We start from the raw sequence: 25,227 nt of genomic DNA, 5'->3' as shown, positions 1-25,227 counted from the left end.
TGCCCCCGAGGAAGTCACAGTCCAACAACCAGGCTCACACTCTAGAAAGGGCCCTCACTCTTCAGGATGAGGCACCCACTCTGTGAAATGGCCAGTACCTAACTCATCCAAGAATTCTCCCCCTAGAAAATCAAAGGTACCCCTCACCCTATCAGGCCTGAAGTACCCAGGCTGAAAAACCTAGGTACCACCCACCAAAACATTATCATCCTGTGCCTCCATAGAAGAGGGTTATAAGTGGAACTGAGAGCCGACTGCCTCCCTCTGGAGTCCTCCAGAGCCTTGATGAGTGATTTCCAGTGCCCATAGGCCAGCAGACCACCCAGACAAGGGCAATTTTGAGATTTCTAGTCTAGGCAAGGGCCGTGCCAAGCACCACACTGACAGCTATCATTTGAGGCACAATTTCACTTTTACAGTGTGGTCACTGTCCCAGTGTGTTCTTCACATCTAATTTCTTTTTTTTTTTTTTTTTTTTTTTGAGACGGAGTCTTGCTCTGCCACCCAGGCTGGAGTGCAGTGGCCGGCTCTCAGCTCACTGCAAGCTCCGCCTCCCGGGTTCACGCCATTCTCCTGTCTCAGCCTCCCGAGTAGCTGGGACTACAGGCGCCCGCCTCGTCGCCCGGCTAGTTTTTTGTATTTTTTAGTAGAGACGGGGTTTCACCGTATTAGCCAGGATGGTCTCGATCTCCTGACCTCGTGATCCGCCCGTCTCGGCCTCCCAAAGTGCTGGGATTACAGGCTTGAGCCACCGCGCCCGGCCCACATCTAATTTCATAGAGGAAGTCAGCCCAGCCCCACTGCTTATTAGAACCAGAGAGCAGTCGGCCTCCTTAACTCTGAGGATCCCATAAGGCCTCAGTGAGGAACCGGCTGCCTCCAGATTCCCTCTTACCAGGAGCCTCAGGAGACCACTGGGATGGCCTGTGTTCTGGGAAATGACAGCACCTAGCAGCATCAATAACTCCACTAAACGACTTCGAGAGAAACCAGAACTGGAGGGACCTCAGAAATTACCCAGGCCCAAACATACTCTCATCTTTTTTTTTTTTTTTTTTTTTTTAATGAGGAGATTGGGGCGAAAGTCTATTCCTGAAGTCTATTCCTCAAGGTCACACTAATAAGTGATGGCAAAACTGAGGACAAAATTGAAATCTCCAGACTCCAGGGCTTTTTCTGTATATACTCACCTACAAAGCTCAAACCAGGAGAAGCAAATACCTTCCTCTCACCTTCTAAACCCAGACCCTGTAGAGTCTCACAGGGCCTCTGGGCTAACTTGGACCCACGCTTGGAACTAAAGAAACTTACCTGCGCAGGAGATTTTGCTTCTTTAAGCACCTGGGTAGGCTCTAATCCTGGTGCAGTCAGAAGCCTATAGCCTGAGACCACCTCTTATATATGGGTCCTTTCTACACATGGTGTTTGGCCAAGAATTTGCAACCCCACCTCCCAGGACCTTGGCTCCTCCCCATGGTGTGTTCTCTGGAAGGGAGTGGAGTACCCAGGGCTTTGTGACTGGATTACACAAATCCAGTTATTTCTTTAGAACACCATACAGAGAGAACCTGTTCCAGTAATGCCTTAATGAGAGAGTTAGTCATCTTCTCACTTTCAACCCTGGGGAGGGTATTTTCAGGTGAGACCTAGAAAAGCATCTCACTTGCAGGAGCACATGACCCCACTTGCTCACCTCCCCACCACTCCCAGGACACCAAAGAACCAAGACAGAGATTCCTGTACATCCCTATGTTTAAACTAACATTGACAGAAGCCTAGAGAGTATTTTTAAGAGGTGGCTGGGTTTTCTTTTACGATTGTCAGAGTCTGATGCAGCACTCAGGGATGTCTCCTGCTAAGGAGGAAATCTGTGATTCATTTGTGCTATTGAGATAGCTCCCTCTTCCTTCCCAACCTACTTTCCACATCCCCCATTTTGGCCATCTGGGACTCAGAACATTGGCCTCCCATTGGTTATCTCCTCACAGTTCACCCTGGGTCCCATTGCTCCAAATCTTGTTGTTCTTCCCTTAAAGTTTTTCCTGGCCCTCCTGTGGTTGCTCTAGACTTCTTCACTCCCCGCCCCCACCACCCCCAAATCCTTCTCCTAGGCTTCTGCCACCATTTGCACAGATTTTCATCATAGCAGCTTAGTCGGTTCCAGCTTGCCAGCCTCCACGCTTGCACACCTAGGATCCCCATACCTACTACCCAGGAGGTGCTCAATATGTGTCAGTGAAATCAGAGTCCCTTCCCTGTGGAAATCCTCTGTCCTCTTCCTCCCCGCCTGCTTCGTGGCGTTTGCCTTGACTCTAATCTCTGCAACTCAATCATTTTGTGTGATTATCACTCCACTCATTTTATTAGTACTGATAAATTAACTAATATTGAGAATAATAGCCAACATGTTTTGAGCACTTATGACATGCCAAGCACAATGCTAAGCACATTGCATGCAGAATCTCATGGAATCTTCACAATTTTATGAGGCTATTATTATCCACATTCTACAAAAAGAAGACGGAGGCACAGCATGGCAACTCGCCCAAGATAACCACAGCCGGTAAACAGCAGAGATGGGGCTAAAGTCCCAGGGAGTCAGGTTGCACTAACTTTTTCTCATCTTTGTCAAGGAATTGTCTCCCTGCCACTGTCAAATCAAATCCAAAGCTTTCTTCCTGAGCGCAACACTTTCTGGAGCCTTCCCCCTGCCTCATGCACGAAATAGCCACCCTTCCTCGCACAGGTCTGAAGGTGTTACGGGGATAGTAGAAGCAGTGGATTTAGGAAGACCACTATTATTATTGATCTGTCTCCCAGATATAACCTTTTCATTTTCATCTCCTCATCCTGGCCCTTAGTTATCTTCCCCCTTCTATTCATCATCTTTTCAGGGACTCCAGGTGAGGGGCTTCCATTCATCCCTTGGGGCAGTACCCTACACCTGGCACAGGGCTAGGCTCACTCTATGTCTGAGTTGTTGCTATGGTCATCACTGGGCTTATTATAAATTGTACTGCGGATTCACAGAGCCATCCAGGCGCAGAGGGTAAGGACCAAGGGCCATTTCCTCCCGTGACAACTCTTGAAAGTTATTGTCCTGGGTGATAGGAAACAGATGGCCAGGGAGGCTCACCAGCCTTGCACAGCAGCACTGTGGCCTTTTGACATGTCAGAGGTCATACATCCCTTCCCCAGGCTTCCGATTGTCACCCAGGACAGACTAGTATGCCTGAGAAAAAGGCAGTGAACTCAAGTGCATCTGGTGATGAGCCTTCTGTCTCTGCAAGGCACAGGCAGTCCTGACCCACAGTGGGCTGTGGACCAGAAGTGGGTTGGCAAGTTTGTGATTTATGACTAGAAATTTACTTTCCTGTCGAAACAAGATTTTAGGAGTCATGAATTTCCCAGAAAGGCTTTGGTGGTCTTCACAGGCTCAGGAGCAGTAGAACCGGAGCACTTGCTGGAGTTCTAAGTCCTGGAGGCAAAGCAGAGGGAAACGTGTTCCTTGGCTGGTATTGCAGTGGAGTACTGGAAAACAAGGGTTAGCTCGAGAGTCAGAAACACAGATGTAGGTTCACTAACTTTGTGAAGCTAGGCAAGCCATTTCCTCTTTCTGGGACTCAATCACATGAAACACAATTGTGTTCGTCCTCTCTCTACTTTCTGTTACAATATATATGATTCTGTTTGGGACCAGCCTTGAGCAAACATTCAAAGGAGGTCAAATGCGTCTGTGGCACCTTCTAATGTCCTACTTTCCATTTCTTCTGGAACAGTCCAAGTGCCCTAAATAATCTGCCTCTCCCACAAACCGAATTGCTCTCTAAAGTTTCTCCTTCCTTTCCATCTAATCAAAATTCTCATTCCTTCAGGGCATGGGAAAGCAATTGAATTGAATTCCTGATGTCTCACTACTGTGACCTCACCATAATATTTGCATTTTTTAAAATAGAAAACTCCTTTTCCAAATGAATCCCTGATTGTTGGAATTTGGGGCACTGAAATAAGAAGTAAAAAAATCCAGTTGAGGAATAAAATAGAGTACCTGAGATAGTAAATAGTGACTGCTCCAAGGTGACCTTTCATGGGCACGCAGGTTATTTATGGGGTTTCACTAGACTCACATTAAGGAACAAGCAAAACTGTTTTGTATCCAACACAACTGTAAATAAGAAAAACTACTGAAACGCCTATGGCTAAGCTCTAACCATTGATTCTCTGTTTTGCCAACATAAGAATAAAGCGAGAAAGTCATGGGGTATCATTACCCTGGCCAGGGTTACTTCTGGCAGCCCCACAGACAAGGGCTGTCAGGCTGTGGTGGCTGTAGCAGCAGCAGCACCAAAGCTTCATAAAACTAACTGATGGCCAGGCGCGGCGGCTCACGCCTGTAATCCCAACACTTTGGGAGGCCGAGGCAGGTGGATCACAAGGTCAGGAGTTCGAGACCAGGCTGACCAACATGGTAAAACCTCACTTCTACTAAAACTACAAAAATTAGCTAGGCATGGTGGCACACATCTGTTATCCCAGCTACTCAGGACGCTGAGGCAGGAGAATCGCTTGAACCAGGGAGGCAGAGGTTGCAGTGAGCCGAGATCACGCCACTAACCGACAAGTCATGCTATTCCTTGATGTTTTTTTCCACCTGATTTTTGTTCATTTGGTTATACATTTTCAAAACCAGGATCCAACTAGGAAAAGAGAAGGGCTTTGATTTGTGAGTGGGAGAAAGGGCAATAACAAGTTCAGAAGAATGAAAGGAAAAATTGATGATTCCATATATAACTTTCAAGCATTAGAAATCTATCCAAGAACCAAGATAATAAAAAGAGGCTTTGTGGCGTAGCTCATAAATGAAAAGTCATGCCCAGGGTTTCAAAGTAAATTCCAAGACCTAAGTTATTAAATCCTTCACATTCACAATCTTTTTAGAATGTCATAGAAGATATTCTTTAAGAAATACATTGTGAAGTTTGAAAATAAACACAGACAAGCTATTTTCTCAACAGAAGGGTATTTTCCTAAGTTCTCAGAGAGCTAATTAAAATTTCAATAACATTTATTCATAACAAATAATTTGAGTGAACTCTGATTGACAAGGACTGCTCTGTCTGGGGAGGGCTTGGGGACAGCACCATGAGTCATGCCCATCAGGGAGGCAAGGCAGGTACAGTGCACGTTTTTTATTTTCTGCCTCTATTTTAATTGTGTAGTTGGCATTGTTTAATGGGTCCAAATCAATACACTACTAAGGAACATATTTCTAGCCATTCTCTTCCTGACCCTTTCTTTGTTCCTGATATCATTTTCTCCAAGTGTCTCACAGTTTTACCTTTGTTTATCTGCCTTTTGGGGGTTTGGTTTTTTCGGTTTATTTTTGGCTTTGTTTTCCTTTTGATCTGTAAACTACCTATCTTTCTTGGCAGAAAAGTATTTGTATTTGCCATTATGATGCTCATGACAGGGAAATCTGATTGCCAGGGAGAACAGTGTGGTTTCTGCATTTCCTCCCAAGAGATGGTTGCGAGGTTTCTGTTTCATGTCATTGGGGTATAGTTGGAAAGAAGCCCTGATGGTAAATAAACCATGACTAATTTCAAGGATACAAAAGTGAATAAGACATTGCAACTGATGCCCAGAAGATGCAAGAAAAGAGGTACGAAGGCCCTTGAAGTCAGCAGCACCCCAGCCAGAGTGAGGACTCTAGCACAGTTGCCAAGGTGGCAGCCCCAGTTCCTAGGAGTTTTTCACACATAACCCTCTGAAGCAATGTATCTAGCATGGAGGCATCAGGTCTATCAGTCAAAGGAATTCCTTACCTTAACAACTATGTCAAATAGCCATCCTAAGGTTTGCATTATCTTAAAATAGAGGGATTCTCTATATACAGAAAATAACACACTTTTATGGAGTTGAGTGGGCAAAACTTTTCAATAGAACATGGAAGAGACTTATGTTGAAATGCATTTTCCTCCTACGGTTCCATGGAAAGGTTTATCTCTGCCTTTCAAAGCATAAAAGACCAAACTTCCCCTCAACTGAAAAGCATATCTGGTAAGTCTTTGAGTCTGGGCTTTATTGAAAGAGGAAGCAGCTCTGAAAACACTAGTCGCCTAGGTGGCCTTCATACCTGCGCCTTCCGAACACATAGCACCCTCCACTTCGACTTGCCCTCTCTGGAATTATGTGGAGTTCGCATCCTAGAAAGACCTTATGTTTGGAGCCAGATCAACCTGCGGTTTGACCCCGACGCTACTCCTTACTAGTCGGATAGCCTCAAGATAGCAACTAACCTCTAAGAGCCTCAGTGTTATCATCCACAAAATGGGAATGATAGATACTTTACATGATTAGTGGAAAAATTCAATTGTTTGTATTGTAATGAATATAAAACATTTAATCCAGGGGCTGGACTAAATGGGTACTTAATATGCATTCAATACATTTTTTGAAAATCATAATTGTGATTATTCACTAATGATTGGATTTGGTGCTTACTGAGAGGTTTTTGAGAACCTTTTAACCCCTTGGACTAAGTGTGATTGGTCTATAAGATATCCAGGTGAAAGTGTCAGAAATAGATCTGGAGTTCAAAGTGTTATGGAGTGAATATTTGCATCCTCCCAAAATTCATAGGTGGAAATCCTAACCCCCAATGTGATCATATTAGTAGGTGGAGGCTTGTGGAGGTACTTAGGTCACGAAGGTGGAGCAATGAATGGGAGTTATGAATGGGATTAGGGCTCTTATAAAAGGGACCCCAGAGAGCTCTCCTGCCAACTTTCCACCATGTGAGGATACAACAAGAAGTTGACAACATGCAACCTGGAAGAACCTGGTTCACCAGAACCCAGCTATGCTGGTGCCCTGATCTCGGGCTTCCAACCTCCAGAGCAGTGAGAAATAAATGCCTATTGTTTATAAGCCACCCAATCTACAGCATTTTGTTATAGCAGCCTAAACTGACTAAGACAACAGGAGAAGTGTAAACGGGAGACAGGAATGTTTAAGGTTATCAGCATGCAGATGCAGAGAGAAGCGGAAATCTTGCAAGTGGGTGATATTACGGTAGTAAATTGATTACCTTTGGCTCACCCTCTATCCAGAGTTTTCACCAGCCCATGTGACCGCCCTTCAAATATAACTTTAAAATTTTTAGCTCCTTAAATTATTCACACAACACAGTTTAGTGTGACCAGTTCCCTCACTGTTAAATATGTCCCATCAGACCACATCTGGAGCACGTAAGTCAGTTCAACATCCAAGCCTTCAGAAAGACAATGACACCTCCTCTACTCTGCCTCATTCCAAGTACTAAGCTTCTGTTTCTTTTACTTTCTTTCTTTCTTTTTTTGATGGAGTCTTGCTCTTTTGCCCAGGCTGGAGTGCAAAGGGGCAGTCTCGGCTAACTGCAACCTCTGCCTCCCGGGTTCAAGTGATTCTCCTGCTTCAGCCTCCCAAGTAGCTGGGACTACAGGCACCCACCACCACACGTAGCTGATTTTTTGTATTTTTAGTAGAGATGAGGTTTCACTATGTTGGCCAGGCTGGTCTCAAACTCCTGATCTCGTGATCCACCTGCCTTGGCCACCCAAAGTACTGAGATTACAGGCATGAGCCACCATGCCCAGCCGCTTCTGTTTCTTTATCTGGGAGAATAATGACATTTTGAGCTGTCATTGTGCAAATGAAACGAAGTCATCTATTTAAGAACACTGAGCGTAACACCTGACATGTAACAGGCTCTCCATCAATGTTGATAGTCATTTTTTCCTATGTTTGTTTTCATACAGCCTGAATCTCATCATCATTTTTCACAACTACATCTCAGTAATGATCCACATTGAGTGTGTCATCAGTTAAATATCTTGTCTCTTTAACATGTGAATTTTGTCCCATCCTGTAAAGGAAAAGCCTTTTGAGAAGAGCCTGGGGCAGTGCTGTAGTATCCTTGTGGCTATCAGTGGAGAACTCCTCAAACTGACTGCTTGCTCCTGAGACTCTTCTACGGTCTCAGCTTCCACTGATGGCACCACCATCTACCCAGGCTCCCAGGAAAGAACACTCAGTACACAACACACATACACATTTACGTATGAAGGCTTCCATATACACACAAATATATATGCCTGTTAAAGCTGAGAAGATACTACATACCAGATGCTTTGCTTTAGTAGAATATTTTTTATCCAGCCAAAAGGAAAAAATAAATGTTGAAAGAGATCATCATGCCCAAGCCAAGGGGTGGGGAAGTTGAGGTGAGGAGAGAAAAAAGAATCCAGACAGGTACCAGGATGGCATTGAAATCATGAACAAAACAAGAAAGCTGACATCTTTGTTATTTTCAACATTGTTCTGAAAATTCTAGCCAAAATACAAAATATACATTATAAACCAACATAGTATTATAAAAAAGAAAAGCACTAGTTGATAATCTTTATATAAGTTGAAAAACAAAGAATAAACTAAAATCAAATTAATAAGTAGTAAATAAAATAATTATATATATTGTTTAAATTAATGGGATTCCTATATATAACAATAAGCCGTTAGAAGTTACCATAATAGAAATATCTCATTTGCAATAATAATAAACTACAAAATATCTGAGAATAATCAAGGAAGGTTTTTGGCTATTTGAGGAGAACTATAAAAAGTTTATAGAGATATAAAAGATTTGTGAATAAATAGACAGTCATGTCATATTCCTGGAGGGAAAGATTAAGTATTAAAAGGATGTCATTCCTAAAATTAATTCACAGTTTTAATGAGATTCTGATTAAGAGGTCCCAATGATTCTGTTTTGTAAGACAGAGAAGAGACAAGGACAAGGTAATTGGCAAAATATTAAAATTAACTTGGATTAGACACAGACAAAAGATTAATCATGTCCTTACTGTAAAACTTAAAAACTCTTTCAAAACAATAAGAAAAACACTAAATGCTTTTAGAAAAATGAGGGAAAAAATAGACAATCAGAAAAATACAAATGGTTAATAAACAATTTCAAAAGTTTTTCATAGTAAAATATATACTGATTTTTAAAAGTCTATCATTTCTCATTTCCCAAATTGATGGATATTTTAAAATAATAAGGTTTAGATTATTAAATGAGAGATAACTACATTTTAATAAAATGAAAATATTTTAAAATAGTAACATACAGGGCTGGAGGGAGAGAAAAAATGTAGGAACTCTGACATCATTGTGGTAAGTGTATAAATTGATGTGCCTCTTTTGGAAAGCAATTTGGTGATAAGTATCAAAAGCATTAGTAATATTCCCAGTAGTTTCATTTATTAAATATGTACAAAGAAAATAAAACCATGGATGAATATTTACATACAAAAATGTTCATCTTTCAATGATGATCACAGAAACAGGATAGATAACTCTGAAATAGAGTTTTTATTATCGTTGACAATAATTTTGCAAATGACTTATCTGTCCATCATTGAATATAGTTCATTAGATTATAGAATTTCCATATAGCTGAATATTAGCATTCATTTCAATTTAATTATTGGAATATTTTTCAGGATATGTAAAATTACTGGCGGTATGGTGTTGACTGGGGGAAAATATCACATGGCAAGTTAAATATATGTGCACAAAAGAAAAGACTGAAGTAAAATTACCCCCAAATTTTCATAATTACTTTTCAATTTCAATTGGAAAAAATAAAAGACAGAAAGAGGGAGAGGAGGAGGAAGACAATGACGAAAACAAGAAAGTGAGAATATCTAAGAAATTTTAAAAACATACTAGTAAGGGAGGGTGACTATTCATACCAGATATTAAAATTTAACAAAAGTTGCTGTAATTTAAATGACATAATTCTAATTTAGGCAAATAACTCATGGAAACAAAATAGATAACTCTGAAATAAGGATTATGTTACCCAATAATTTATAATAATTTATCTTTAAGAAGACATGACAAATCAAAAGAGAACAGAAGATCATTGAACCAAAAGAACTAGTAAAGAATGCGGAAATAATTCCTGATGGATTATCACCCCAAACTTTAATACCCCACTTTGTCTGCCTGTGTATTTTTTTTTTTTTTTTTTTTTTTTTGAGACGGAGTCTTGCTCTGTCACCCAGGCTGGAGTGCCGTGGCCGGATCTCAGCTCACTGCAAGCTCCGCCTCCCGGGTTCACGCCACTCTCCTGCCTCAGCCTCCCGAATAGTTGGGACTACAGGCGCCCGCCACCTTGCCTGGCTAGTTTTTTGTATTTTTAGTAGAGACGGGGTTTCACTGTGTTAGCCAGGATGGTCTCGATCTCCTGACCTCGTGATCCGCCCGTCTCGGCCTCCCAAAGTGCTGGGATTACAGGCTTGAGCCACCGCGCCTGGCCGCCTGTGTATTTTTAAATAACCCACACTCATAGCTTCTGCCTTTATCAGGTTCTCTGTGCTCACAGACATTTTTGTAGTCATAGACTTATCTGTTATAACATATAAGGTTATAATAATTGGCCAACTACAGAGAATTCACATTTCTAATCTTTCTGTTTGCTTGTCAAAAGCCACATCAAGAATGAGTCAACGTCAGTGCCTGCACCAGCCCTGTGCAGGGTTAAAAAAGAGCTTTTCTGCTCAAGGCACTTCCTCTATCTCCCCTGGCAAAGAGACAGACACATAAACAACACTTACAGCCCAGGAAAGATGCTCAGGAACTGGTGTTGGTCCTGGAGTCCTTCAGCACTGGATTTTCCTGCTTTGGGTGTTTCTCTTACTCAAGCAAGGCTGTTGTGTGGGATGGTGCAATCAAGATCCTGCTGGCAGGAACAGACTGATATATTTGGGTTTGGAACTAATAACTTGTTTCTGTTTTTGCTTTGATCAAGCAGCTCAGAGCCCAGTGTGATGGCTGCTCACCTCTGGGGGCCTCTTGCTCACCTCTCTCTAATATTTCTGTACCACCCACCTGCCCATTCCCCTCATATCAGCTGCCTCAAGGGTTCATTTATTTTTTAGAATTCAAGAGATTTCGGTAAGCTGCCTCCCACTTTTTGTGGACTGAGGGGAAAGTGAGTAGGATGATCGATAGCTCAATCAAGGATGCCTGTGTGGGCAGTTTCCTCCCTCTCTGCACCTGAGTTTCCCTCTGGGAAATATCCCTATCCACCTCTTCAGGATTGCCGTGAGGACCAGATGCCCACGCTCTGGAAACACATGTGCTACAAAAGCAGACACTGACCATAATTGGGAGATTTTCTAATTATAGCTCACATCTTGCAGGTAGCAAATGTCTTGTCTTTGGAAGTTGAGGTTCTTAGAAACTGAGCTGTGGAGGTTCATCAAGCAGGCAGCTTATTAAAACCAGACACACACCACTGCCTCTCATGGTGTGGGCTTTCCTCTGTGAAATGGATTTCTCAGGTTAGCTCTGTTCCTGCTGCACCTAGGGATGAAACTGACTTTCTGCCGAGGAGAGCTGCTATGTATGAGAGAGCCGCATCCCAGCAATTGGTACCGATGGTATGAAGGGGGAGTGTTATTCCTGAACAAACCATTAACTAGACTCAGCCAGACCCTCTTTCTTCACCTCTTTTTTGGCTTATAAACTTCCTGAGCACAGTTCCCTCACCTGTGTATTTTTATTCCAGACTTCCCTTTCCTTGTGCACGTTCAGTACTCATTCATCCAAAGGGAAAGGGAACTATTTATTGAGCGCTTACTATAGACTTATAAAAAACGTATCAAGTCCTTGACCTACATTGTTTCATCTTATCCCCACAACAACATTGTGAAGTGTCACTGACACTTTTCTGCCTTTGGTGTTTCTCTTACCCTGGTTTCACTAATGAGGACCTTATCCTAAACAGAGGTTTTCACTCGGCCTGATCTCATCAGTAGGAATTGGCTGAGCTGATGCACTTTCACCTCCAACTGAAGTAAACAGAACGAGTACAACACAGCGCCAGGCTGAAGACGTGCCCTGTCTAGTTGAGAGGCAAACAATTTAAACACGTAATTACAGTAAAATATGATGAATGCAGTAACAGAGGTTTACGTGGGGTAGCTTGGAAGTGGAGAGAGGGGCGCAGCCTTCTTATGGGAAAGTTGCTGACTCAGCTCTTCAGAGGGCGGACCACCGCACTGAGCCCTAAGGGATGAGTGCGTGCCTACCAGGCAGAGGGTGGGGAAGGGAAGACTGAGGCTGAGGACAGGGTGTGTAAAGGAGCCCATGTGATGAGGAGTGGGAAGCACCTGTGAAGGCATGGATGCCTGCGTGGTTGCAGGCAGGTCACTCAGATGCAATCGAATTTGGGCCAGGTTGAAAGAGGCCATAGATTCCTAGGATTGTGGACACTTGGCCCCACTTCCTGATTTTTCTAACTCCCCTAGCCAGAGCTCAAACTTGTATTCCAGGTTGCTGCTACAGTTTCCATCTTCTCTCTTTACTTCTGGCCAAACTCTGGGGTTGTGGATGAGAAAGGAAAGTGGCTGTATCCATACCACCCTGAATGCACCCGATCTCATCTAATCTTGGAAGCTAAGGAGGGTTTGGGCTGGGTTAGTATCTGAGTGGGAGAAATGGAAGAGATGGAAAAGTCCTCTGTTTCATAGTGTCATCCCCAAGAACCCATAGCGAACGCCACAGACTTCACTAGTAACAATTATATTCCTTTGAGTTAATGAGCCATCCTCAGTTAAGACACAAATGAACTGAAAGAAGTTGCTCACTAACTTATTAGGTGCTAGCTTATTAAATATTACAGCTGTGAATATTTGGATTAAATACTAAGCTTATTCAATAGTTTATTCAACAGCTTGTTAAATAGGATATAAGGCAGTGCCACGTAGTAGATACAAGTAATAATGATTATAATATTAAGAGCTAATATATACTGAACACACTCAATGGACCAGGCCCTGCGCTAAGCACTTTACATGCATTGTACCTTTAATCCTGAAAAAAAACATTATTGCCATCTTTATTTCAGAGACCAGGGTGCTGAGGCTTGAGAGTGAAGCCACTTTCCCCAAGCTCACACAGCAAAGACATGGGGACACCGGGACTCCATCCACTGCAGGTTGTCTGACTGGGAACCCCCATGCACCTGGCAGGTGACAGAAATAGGAGTCATGTGCTGGGTTTGGAAGAGACACCTGGTGGGAGAGAGCCCTGTGGAGCCAGATGGGGCTGAAAACAAATGTTGAATGGGAGAAAAGTCGAGTTCCAGGGACACTACATGTAGCAGGATATGCTTTTTATAAAAAGTCCAAAAACACTAAACCTCAACAATGTGTTCTTTCAGTTTGCATTTGTGTGCAACAGTAATTAAGAATCAAGGGAACAATACACAAGGGAACAGTAGATTCAGGATAGCAGTCTCCTCTAGAAAGAAGGAGAAGGGGCAGGAGACAGGATGGGGAGGAGCACATAAGTAGATGTAAATTACTGCTAATTTTTCTAGTCCTCGGTTTGAATGACGGGTTCATCAAGGGTCCATTACATAAATATGTGTTAAGTTTTAAAAAAATATAATAAAAGAGCCAGGTATAGTTTGTCTTGAACCACAATTATGAAAAAAATTCCAACTTTGTGCATCCAAGGATCAGATTTTTTAAAAATAAAGGATAAAAGGAGTAAGAAATGAATAGCCAAGTACTCACTATCAAATTTGAGAGATAATCTCCTGGCCAACATGGTGAAACCCCATCTCTACTAAAAATACAAAAATTAGCCAGGCATGTTGGCTCATGCCTGTAGTCCCAGCTACTTGGGAGGCTGAGGCAGGCGGAGAAACTCTTGAATCCAGGAGGTAGAGGTTGCAGTAGGCCGAGATGGCACCACTGCACTCCAGCCTGGGCAACAGAGGAAAACCCTGCCTCAAAAAAAAAGAAAAAAGAAAGAAAAAGAAAAGAAAAAGAAAGAAAACAGTGTACATATAGTTGAAGCTCCTTGTGTTTTGTGTACCCATCCCCAATGCCATTTCCCTTTTTAGTCCCCAGAGAACACCCCATTCCTTTGCTTCTCTTTTAAAAAATTTCAATGCACACATATGCATCCATGAACAACAGATAGTGGTTTTTGCATGACCGAAAACATTAATGAAATTGTATGATTCTATGCATAATAGCCTACTTCTGGCTTTATTCACTCAACACTGTATTTTGGCATCAGTAGCACCACTTTCCTCATTTTTCTCATCTGTAGAGTATGCATTTTTTGTAACTTTTGTTTCAGGTTCAGGGGTACATGTGAAGGTTTGTTACATAGGTAAACTTGTGTCATGGCGGTCTGTTGTACAGATTATTTCATCACCCAGGTGTTAAGTCTAGTACCCAATAGCTCTTGCTTTTTGTTCCTCTCCCTCCTCCCATCCTCCACCCTCAACTAGACCCCAGTGTGCTACATATTTTATATGAATGTGGCACAATTCATCCATTTACTCGGTGAAGGACATTTAGTTGTTTATACATTTTTGCTGCTACAAATAATGCTACCATCAACATTCTTAGACTTATCTCCCTATGCACATGTGCAGGAGTTTCTCTAGATCATGCCTTGAAATAGAATGGCAGGTCATGCACATCTTCAGCTTCACGAAGCAATGCCACTTAGTTTCCCAAAGTGTTTGTGCCAGCCTGCACACCCACCAGCATTTTATGAGAGCTCCCATGGCTCTACATCCTCACCAACCTTGGTATCATCCAACTTTTTTATTCTTGCCATTTTGGTGGGTATGAAGTGTTAGTGTGGTTTGGCATTTCTCTAATTACTAACAAGATGCAACATCTTTTCTTGTGTTTATAGGACATTCATGTAGCCTCTTGTAAAAGACATTTTTGTGGCTCTTGCCAAGTTTTTGTCTATTGGAATGTTTGTCTTTTTTATCAATGTACAGGCATTAATTCTATATTCTGGATATGCTTTTGTGGGTTTTTGTGTATGGGAAATATCTTTTCACTCACTTTTTTATTTTTAGTTGAACGATAGTTTTAAATTTTGCTAGTGCTAAACTTAGTTTTTTCATTTTCAGTTTGTACTTCTGATGTCTCGTTTAAAGAATTCTTCCTGACTTTGTGGTGATATATATGCAATCTCTAAAGCAACTTCTGTATATATCAGGTTTCCAAATTTCCTGGCTATTTACTGTGTCGTTATTCTATTGGTCTCTGTGCCAAAACCATCTTAACCACTGCACCTTTATAATAATGTCCACTAGGGCAAGTTCTCTTCACTTAGTTGTTGCCATTGCTGTGTTACTGTTGTCTTCTTCTCTTCTCTGTTCTCCTTTTTCTTCCCTCCTTCCCCTTCCACCTCTCCCTCTCCTCCTCCTCCTCCTTATTCCTCTTATCTTCTTTCTTCTCCTGGAATATCTAAGCTATTTTTTACTATTGCTCTATATGTTATACATTTTAGAATCACCTTGTCAATTTCCATGGAAAACCTTATTTAGATTTTGATTTCAATCATATCTCTCAACTATTGAATTTATCAATTATGTTGTAAAGAATTCACATGTTTGTGACACGGAATCTTTCCATGATGGAACATGACACGTCTCTCCCATTTATTTAGAACTTCTTTAATCTCTTTCTATAAAGTTTTGTCATTTTTCACATAAAGATCTTGCACATCCTTTGTTAGATTTATCCCTGGGTTTTTGTTCTTTTGAAAATGGTATCTTTTTTGAATATTATCTTTTATGACTTTTTATTGCTAGTCTACAGAAATGCTCCATTAGTTCCTTTTTTAAACAGATAGATTTCAACTGCTCAAGACTGAGACAGGAGTACATGTGTCAACAGGCACTCGGCAAGTTAGATATTCAGAACAGACATTCAGCAAACAATGGCATGGTTGTACTGATTACAAAATTCTTGAAATATTTTCATAATGGGGCCCCTTGATTCCTTTCCTGTCACACTGGCCATCCTGACCTCTCCCCAGGGATAGGCCCAGACCTCTCCAAGGTCCAGACACCACTGTATTAACACCAGATATGGCACAGGGCTCAAGTCTTGCTCCACTGGGAAGGCCAGTATCTGTTCTGGGTGTTTGATTCTCATGCCTTGTGAGTTGTTAAATATCTTTAATATTACTCCGTAGGTTTGTATGCTGGTAGTAACTAAACACCAAGGGTGAAATATTAATCTGAGTGATTTCTCAACAAGAGGTGTCAGTTTTGGGTTTCAAGGAGAGAGTCGGGAGATCTGAGATGTAACTAAGGAGATTCTATTCAGCACTGGCCTCTGATCAATCCCCCCTCCTCTGAAATCCCTGCAGCTTCACCATACTCTTCTTGAAGCTCCTGCAGGCACTTCAAATGCAACATGTTTTAGATTAAATACATTATCTCTGTCTGCTAAATCAGCTCTCTCTGTGCCTCCCCTAATTATTGGAAGAGCTTCTCCGACGATCTTATCCCCTATGGTAGAAAATTCAAAATCATCCTAGACTGTGCCTCACCCTTATGTCCTCTTTTTTATCATGTACCAAGATCTGACAATTCTATTCCATGAAAAAATATTTTGAGTCTGACCTCTTCTCCAATCCCATTGCTGCTGTCAAGTTTTGGAATAGTTTCCTAAATGGTCTCTTGGCCTCTGTATTAGTCTGTTTTCGCACAGCTATGAAGAAATACCCAAGACTGGGTAATTTATAAAGGAAAAAGGTTTAATTAACTCACAGCTCTGCATGGCTAGGGGGCCTCATGAAACTTACAATCACAGTGAAAGGGGAAGCAAACACGTCCTTCACAAAGTGGCAGGAGAAAGAAGTGTGAGGAGCGAAGCGGGAAGAGCCCCTTATAAAACCATCAGCTCTCACGAGAACTCACTATCATGAGAACAGCATGAAGGAAACTGTTCCCATGATCCAATCTCCTCCCACCAGCTCTGTCCCTAGACACGTGGGGATTACGGGGATTACAATTAGAGATGAGATTTATGTGGGGACATAGAGCAAAACCATATCAATCTCCAACCTCTTGCTCCTCCAGTCCCTGCCCTTGACACTGCTCTTGGCATTCCAGTCCCTGCCTGGTCCATAGCCTACTCCTTCTTCATCTGTGGAAGGGAGGGTAGTGGGAGCCATCAGCCTGGGCAGGAAAGAGTGTTTTCTCACTATACTGTTTAGAATGGTGCCAATACAAAGCATGTCAACTTTCAGCCAGTTTATTATTGGGTTTAAATTCTCTACACACAATGCACTGCTTTTGCCTACACCTGAACAGTGTTCCCACTCACTCTCCTTGGTATGATGCTGGAGATAATATGATCTGCCATGAAGGTTAAATAAAGCAATGTTCACTGAGAACTCAGCCCAGGCCCCTGCACATGCTGAGCATTTTGTTAATGCAACAATGATTAGTAATAGCATTGTTATTGGTTCCCCATCTCTGGCAAAGCCTTCCATGCTTGGTCTCCCTCACTCTCTTCCACCTTCCTAAACCCTACACTCCAGCTATGCCAAACAGTTTACTCTGCCTTAGACACACCAAGTTCTCCCATGTTCCTCAAGCCTTTGCAAATGCTCCTTATGCTGCTAGAATAATGAATGTCAATTCATCATTTAGGATCCAGCTTACAGTCCTGCTTTCCGTGAAGCCTTCGTCAAATTAGCCACACAAAAGGAGTGAATCCTCCCTGTATTCCCATGGCCCTCTGCTCATGCCTCCTCTTTAAATCCTGCCTTCACTGGAGTTCCTGGAAGGAAGAGTCTGTTCAGCACTCATCTCTGTATCCACAGTCACCAAAATTGCATCTGCCCCATAGTACATGCCCAATACTTGCAGGGATTTTGCTTGTTGGCTTGTTTTGTTTTGCTGGAATGAATGAATAAATAAAAGGGAACGATTATGACTTCACCCTAAGCCTAGCTAAAAGTTTGAGTAGTGACAGTTTTGGTTATTTTGTGGAACCTGATAGTGGGTCCTTCTTTCTATGCCAAAAAAAAAAAAAAAAAAAAAAAATCCCCAAATCCCAGTAGAGTACCTGTTTTCCTAGGGAATTGACCTCAGCAACCGGAGAGGCGATTCAATGTAGGGAGGGTGATGAACAGGTCAACTCTGTCCTCGCAGCCGTCCCTGAGAGGGCGCTGTTCCAAAAACGAAGCCCCAGAGGCGGGGACTGAGACACCGGCGCTCTCCCCCGGGACTGGGTCGGCATCCCTCTCCCCGCGCGGCCGCAGGTCTGGAGCTGAGCGCCTGCCCACAAACATGGCGGCGCCCTGCGCGGCTTCCTGTCGCCCGGACCGTGGGGCCGGCCCTGCCTTGCCAGTACTCGGGGACTTCCTCTGCGCGCCGGCTTCCTGCCCAGCTGGCATTTAAACCAGCGCCTGGGGCTGCAGGATGCTGCTGCGGATGCGGAGCTGTCCGCGGGCTGGGCAGCGTCGCCGCCTCCCCTGAGCCGCCTCGGTCCGGCAGGAGCGGAGCCGAAGCATCCCTTGCTGCACGCAGAGCAGAGCAGGCGAGGGCTGGGGGCCGATCGGGGACCCCGGTATCTGGCAGTTTCCTCGCAGGTTCGACTTTAATTTCCAAGATTGCACCCCTCCTCCTCTAGCCCAGATCATTTATCCTCCCTCCGGCCTGGGCTGCTGGATGCAGCAGCGGCTGGACTTGGTCCCAGGAGCAGGAGAGTGCGCTCCCGGCCCTCCTAGCCGCGTGCCCGGGCCATGGTGCGGCTGAGCTCCGCGCTTGGGTGAGGCGGCGGCGCGGCTCTGAGCCCGGCGGACCGGTCCTACGGGACATCTTTCCCTGAGGAGGAGTCTTCCCCTGGGGCTGCGTGCCGGGGGCGAGCGGCGGCTGCGATGTTCAGCTGGCTGGGTACGGACGACCGCCGGAGGAAGGACCCCGAGGTTTTCCAGACGGTGAGTGAGGGGCTCAAGAAACTCTACAAGAGCAAGCTGCTGCCCTTGGAAGAGCATTACCGCTTCCACGAGTTCCACTCGCCCGCCCTGGAGGATGCCGACTTCGACAACAAGCCCATGGTTCTGCTGGTGGGCCAGTACTCCACTGGGAAGACCACCTTCATCAGGTGAGCCGGCCCAGGGTCCCGGCAGCCCACCCCGGAGCCCAGCGCCTAGTCCCTCCGGTCACTCCTGGTGCTCCACTCCTGACAGGGGACCAATGGGAAGCCTTCAGTGGAGGGCTCTGAAGATATCTGTGTTTGTGCAGGCGTCAAAATCTTACCCCATAATTTTTGCTGGTCCCCCTTCCCATCCTACCCAATACCTGTACACTCTACTTGGCCCTTGGCTCTAGTGGTCAACCTGAAGTATTCAAGTGTAAAGCCATTCCTGGTCTCCCCATCTTATGGATGATGAAATCAGCCCCAGGAGGCACAATGGAAGAGCTCCTGGTCTCTGGAGCACCTTATGCTGGTGGGGATGTCCTGCATCTTCACTTTTTAAAAACACATAAACCTCTTCCCTTGCTTTTCAAGGGGCTTGGCACTCATGTGGGGGCCTCACAGTTGCAGCTGAGTTCTGATGGGTGCAGGCCTGGGGACGGAGGTGGCCTGGGGATGCTACTTGCCCTCCTTTTATCATTTCCTTCTCTAAAGCAGAGCTCCTGTGTGTGTATATATGTATCTTGGAGACTCGACAGAGTCCACAAGCAGAATGCTTTTTTTTCCCTTTCTCTTATTTGATCTTAATGGCTCAATAATAATATTAAAGACTCTTAGAGGTGGAAGGGATATTGGCATTGTCTCATCCAGTTCCTGACTTTGCAGGTGAAATAACTGAGGCGCAGAGAAGTTAAATGAATTGTGCAGAGCCATCTAAAGAGTGGGCAGCAGACCTGGGATCTAAGTCCTAGATGCATGTGAGGAGATGGTTGGCTAAACGCCTGTAACTCTGAGAGTGAGTCATCCATTCCCTTCAATTACAGAATCCTTGGGCTGGAGGAAGCTCAAGAAGTCAATTTGTTCACCCTGCATTCAGAGAAGACCACCAGAGGCCTTTCCTATCTTTAGATAACAGGCTTCTCTCCAGTTGTTAATCCTCCCAACTTCAAGGCCGGCCATTTTTCTTGGCCTCTTTTACAGCCATTCCAAACTGTTGAGAATGCTGTGGCCCTCTGTCTTAAGAGTCAGGCTCCCACAGACTGAGAATGGAGTTTGGTGGCCCCCCAAAGTCAAGCATGCTCATCTCCTGCGGAGGGTTTGGAAGGCAGGGGTACCCGTGTTGCTATTCCTTGGCTGTCTGAGCATCCACAGCATGCGAAATGCTGTGCTTTGTTTGGTGAGGAGAGCAGAAAAGTTAACAGTCTAGTTACTAATTTTCTAGGTACTAATTTTCTCTAACATCGACCTTGTAATGCAAGCCTTCTGGAAGTAGCACCATGCTAATAGGTCATGTCTAAACACAACACCACATTGAGTTTGTCCTTGTGGAGTGCACAGCCTAGGGCTCAGCAGCTTTGAGAGGCCAAGTGATTTCTGAAGGAGTTTGGGAGGTGATGGGCCTGTTGGCTCTTGTATGTTTTGTATTGATAGAACTGCAAGAGGACTTTGAGATTAATCTAATCCATTGCTTCTTAACTTTCTATCTTTAGAAAAATGTACATGCATCCCAAATTTGCATATAATGTTGGGGGTGCAAGGGCCATCTTTGGACTTTAGGGTGGGAACCCCTGATCTAAGCCATGCCCCTTGTTTTATTAAGCACCCATTGCTGCCAAAGGCACTTCAGAGCTGCTTGAGTTGTGTGCAGGATTTCCTTTGTGAGTCCTGGCCTCCACTTGGCCCATTTGTGCCTCAAGGGAAATGCAGGCCATTTGCAGATGGCCCTTGCCCTCTCACAGCTTTCCCTGGCTCTCTGCACATATGGTATTTATAACTTTTCCTACATTATTTGTAGCTTCTCCTTCCTGGAGTATGATCACTGACAAGACAACATCCATGCCTTAGCATCTCCGGGGTCTCAGCTATAGGAGGTTCCCAGCAGACATTTTGCAGAATGGGAGGGAAGATGGGGAGAGGTGAGGATCCCCAAGCAGCAGACAGGTTTAACTGCCTTTTGTCTGAGACACTCTCCCAGCTTTGCCTGAGTCATCACTGGCTGTGTACTGGGTCTAAGAAAGTGGCAGAGTCAAATTGCCACAGATGATTCCTTATCTGAGGGAGACAGCAAGACCGGGAGAGACAGATCTCTCTTCTTTCTTATCCTCCATGTGCAATAGTTCCCTCTCCCCACTCATGTCAGCAACTGAATTTAGCTCATGTGTCAAAAGCTGTCTCCCCTTGGGGGAGTGTCAGCCAGCACTGTAGGAGGGGTCGTACCACAGGGAACCCTCCAGAACCAAATCGTGTACTTTTCTTCTTTCTCATAAAATCCAATAAACCGTTGTTTTTAATTGGAAAATATAGAAAAGAATAAAGAAGAAAGAAAGTCACCCACAATCCCATGACTTAGGAGAAGCTACTTTAATTTAGATATAAAACATTTATATATAAAGCATATAATTTATATATAAAATATATTTCCAGTATTTGTAGCTATTTTATAGCACAGTTGAGATCATGCTGTACATATAATTTTGTGTGCTGGGTTGTTTGTTTTTGTTTTTGTTTTTGAGATGAGTCTCACTGTGTCACACAGGCTGGGGTACAATGGCACAATCTCGGCTCACTGCAACCTCCGCCTCCTGTGTTCAAGCGACTCTCCTGCCTCAGCCTCCCAAGTAGCTGGGGTTACAGGCGCCCACCACCACACCTGGCTAATTTTGGTATTTTAAGTAGAGATGGGGTTTCGCCGTGTTAGGCAGACTAGTCTCGAACTCCTGACCTCAGGGTATCCACCCACCTCAGCCTCCCAAAGTGCTGGGGATTACAGACGTGAGCTACTGCGTCTGGCCAGTTTTTCTTACTTATAGCATGAACATTTCCCATATTATAAGCATGATTTGTAAGCATTATTTTTAACAACTGCATACTATTTCACTGTTTGTATATACAATTATTCATTTAACTAATGAGTAATAACTAATGAATAGCATTGTTTTCAACAGCTGCATACTATTTCATTGTGTGTATATATGAGTCTTCATTTACTTAATCTACTTCTCTTGGATATTTTAGGCTATTTCTAATTTTTTGTTATTGTAGAATAATTCTGAATATCTCTGTATATAATATTTTTTCCTATATTGTGTGTGTGGTTTTTTTGTTGTTGTTTTTTTGTTTTTTTGTTTTTTTGAGATTCCCAGAAGTGGAATTGCTAGGCCAAAGGTTGGGCAGAGTTTTGTTTAAATTATTTTTTAACTTTAAAATTTTTGTATTAAGAGTCATATTTTGCAGTTGTTTTCCAAGAGGGTGAGTTGACAGTGCATCCCTTCCCCAGAGCGAGTGAGGCTGCTCTGGGGTGGATAAGTGCGTCCATGCCTAGGTCTCAGAAGGCCTCCTCCCCTCCCTTCTCCCATCCCTGCTTCTTGCCTTGATTCTTGTCTCCATCCCAGGCCTGAACCTGTGAGGGGCCTTTTCCTCAGAAACAAAGACTTGCCTCTTCATTCCCCCAGTTCTTGGCATTTTGCCCCTGAGGGTCCATCTACTTTCTGTTATATGTGCTTGCCACGGGGTCTATTTCTTGTCTCAGGAAGAACACACAGAAAAGGACATTCTTCTAATAACTAACTAATGTGCTGTGATCTTTGCCTGAAATAACTTCCCTGGCCTAAGGCCCGGCAACACAGAGTAATAAAATAAACAGTAAATTGGCTTGGCGGCTGCCCTCTCCAACACAGGCTGCCTCTTTGGAGTACAGTAGCTCTGTGTCCCTCGGACCCTGGCAGCCTTTCCTCCTGCCTCCGCTATTCTTCTCCCTTTGCTATTTCTCTGCCTGGCATGCAGCCTCGAATCCCTCCTTCCTTAGAGCCTCTGGCCCCTGGTCACTCCTTCCCGCTGCCTACTTCTGTGGCCCCTTATTCTGCAGGTAGTGGAGGTGAGTAGCTGGCTGCCCCAGGGGCTGAGAAAGGCCTGAGTACTTCCATGGGCCATGAGGGAGGCTTCCCGGGACCTTGGCAGAGCTGAGACAGAAGCTCTAGCGGGTTGGCTGTGGTTCCTGGGGCCGCTGAGCTAAGCTGCCCTGGGCTCCACAGGAAGGCTGGGCTGGTCTCGAGGGTTGCACGGACCTTCTGTCATGTGACTTGGACTCTGAGGCATGAGCACACGGTGGGGCTGCTGGGAGTCCACCCTGAGGGCTACTGAGCTGACCCTTTCAGCTTCTCCCACTTCAGGAGACTGCGACCTCCCACCCCAAAGGCGACCTGTCATTTGCTGTGGCTACACCAGCTCTCATCACCACCCTGACATCCCCACACCAGACATTACAGCGCCACCGCGCCAGGAAAGATGGTTCTCCAGAAAGCTAAGGGGATAAAGTAAGAGGACCACCCCCCCAGTAGACCCACTCACTGCAAAGTCCATCCTGCCGGGCACAGCCCCTGCATCGCCTTCAGCCCTGTCTACCCACCGAGGCCAGGGGATGTCCTTAGTCTGTCAGGGTTCTGATCTGCTGGCTCTCTAAAGGGGCCTGGGTGAAAATCCACCTGCTTCTTACAAGGCCTAAGTGTTACACAAGGGAGCAGGAGGCCTTAAGCCAGAGGAACTGTGTCTACGTGCCTCAGCCTGGCTTAGGGGCTGCCTTGTAAGTCAGGTGCCTGGAAGTCATCAGGAAAAACATTTACTGGGAGGAGAAAGACCTTTGGGGAAAGGTCTCCCTCCCACTCCCATTGACAGTGGGACGAAGGCCATGGAACACAGTCCAAGTCAGCAGAATCCAGCTCCACCACTTCCTGCCCAGAGACCTGGTTAGGAAGGTCTGACAGAGGTCAGGCCACCTCCCCTTTCTGACCTGCAGTTTCCTTATCCATAAGATGTGAATAGTAATAACTGCCTCACAGCATTACTGACCGGATTCAGGGGGAGGCAGAACCAGTTTAGCACCAGCTGTGCTCCAGGCCCCGCGCATGGGGCTTTATCATTTCCTCTCCTCTCTCGAGCTGACTCTGATACGAGCTTAGAGGCAGGCTCTCAGGAAGGTGCGGGAAGGCCCTTCTCCAGCACGAAGGGGAGGGCTGGAGAAGAGGCACGTCGCTGAGCTCTGGGGATGGTGCCGAGTAGTGCCCTGGGCGGGCCGGCCTGTCGCAAGGAGACTGGACTCTTTGGCCATCAGATTCTCCTTCGTGCTGGAATCCCTTGGCCATCAGATTCTCCTTCGTGCTGGAATCCCTTTATCACATGGCTGAGGGTGCTTTCGACAGGGCCAGTTATAGCTGCTCCAGGGAACACAGAGCTGACTCATGCGTTAACTTGGCTGTGGAGTCTCCCATCCACTTCCTCGCTTGTCTATGGGGTGCGTTACAGTCTCCCTCAAACCCACGAGGCCGACAGGGCGAGTATTATCATCCTGGACTCAATCTGTCCTGTCTCCCCTCATTCTTGTGTGTCCCTGTCTCTGCTGTTCCCACCCTGGCCTGAATTAACTTTTCTTTTTTTACACTGCTGTGGGAATGTTTTCTCCTGGCAACAGAGGCAATCTGTATCGCTCCCCATAAAGAATCAGTGCATGAGATTCCTCAATAGACTTTTCCTTTCTGGACACAGTGGTGGCTTTGTTACAGGGGCACCCGCTGCTGTAAGCCATACCCATATGTCCCTGAGAATTTACCCCACCCGACTGTGCTGCCTGGACTTGCTGGTGGCCTCATTAGACTCAGTGTTTCCCCAGACCCATGTGTGGCCAGCAAGTTTTGGGTCATGTGGGTTTAGCAGGACAAACCCCAGGCCCTTCCCTGACCACCTGAGGCTGCGGTCCTGTAACTTCTCCGGAAGCCACCCTGCTAGGCTGGGAAGCCTTCGCTCGTCTGCTGAGAACACCACGTCCCTCTCAGGGGTGGAATTTGAGATGCCTGTGTGAGGATGATCCTTCATCACTGCTGTTTGGCCCTGTTCATTCTGGGCATTTTTGAGGCTGCCTCAGAATGGTTCTTTTCAGCCCTCTCTATTTCAGCTGTCCCTGGAGCCTTTGTTGATCCCTACTTCCCGCAATCTACTGTTGCTGCTCCCTTGCAGAGCCCTGCTTAGGGCTTCTCATCCACACACTCACTAGATCAGCTGCCTGGGCAAGCAAAGATAAATGGGGTTTCCCAATCAGGGTGGAATCTTTCTCATGAAGGGTAATCTTGCCCGACTGTTTGTAAGTCCAAAAGTGTCCTTTTAGAGCCCTTGGGGCCAGGGACCTGCTCTGATCACATGA

At 44.8% G+C, this 25,227-nt stretch overlaps 2 protein-coding genes across 4 annotated transcripts in view; one reads left to right on the top strand and one right to left on the bottom strand.

Moving 5' to 3' along the window:
• CAPN14 (calpain 14) overlaps positions 1-18,114 on the bottom strand; it is a 59,679-nt gene extending 41,565 nt beyond the window's left edge. For 2 of the 3 annotated variants that reach the window (XR_004428406.1, XM_033176129.1), the window contains exons 1-2: positions 17,964-18,114; positions 10,665-10,786 (exon numbers count right to left, since the gene is read on the bottom strand). The gene's annotated coding sequence lies outside the window, so the exon portion shown is untranslated. The remainder of the gene's footprint in view (positions 1-10,664; positions 10,787-17,963) is intronic. The other variant, XM_033176130.1, reaches the window with a different exon arrangement.
• Positions 18,115-18,321: 207 nt separating this feature from the next.
• Positions 18,322-25,227, top strand: part of EHD3 (EH domain containing 3) — a 34,434-nt gene continuing 27,528 nt past the window's right edge. The window contains exon 1 of the mRNA XM_033176131.1: positions 18,322-19,004. Coding sequence (XP_033032022.1) covers positions 18,778-19,004 — 227 coding nt within the window. The 5' untranslated portion in view covers positions 18,322-18,777. The remainder of the gene's footprint in view (positions 19,005-25,227) is intronic.

The sequence above is a fragment of the Trachypithecus francoisi genome, unplaced genomic scaffold (assembly GCF_009764315.1).
Source record: "Trachypithecus francoisi isolate TF-2019V2 unplaced genomic scaffold, Tfra_2.0 Lachesis_group17, whole genome shotgun sequence".
Classification (NCBI taxonomy): Eukaryota; Metazoa; Chordata; class Mammalia; order Primates; family Cercopithecidae; genus Trachypithecus; species Trachypithecus francoisi.
This window is presented reverse-complemented; position numbering and strand designations above follow the sequence as displayed.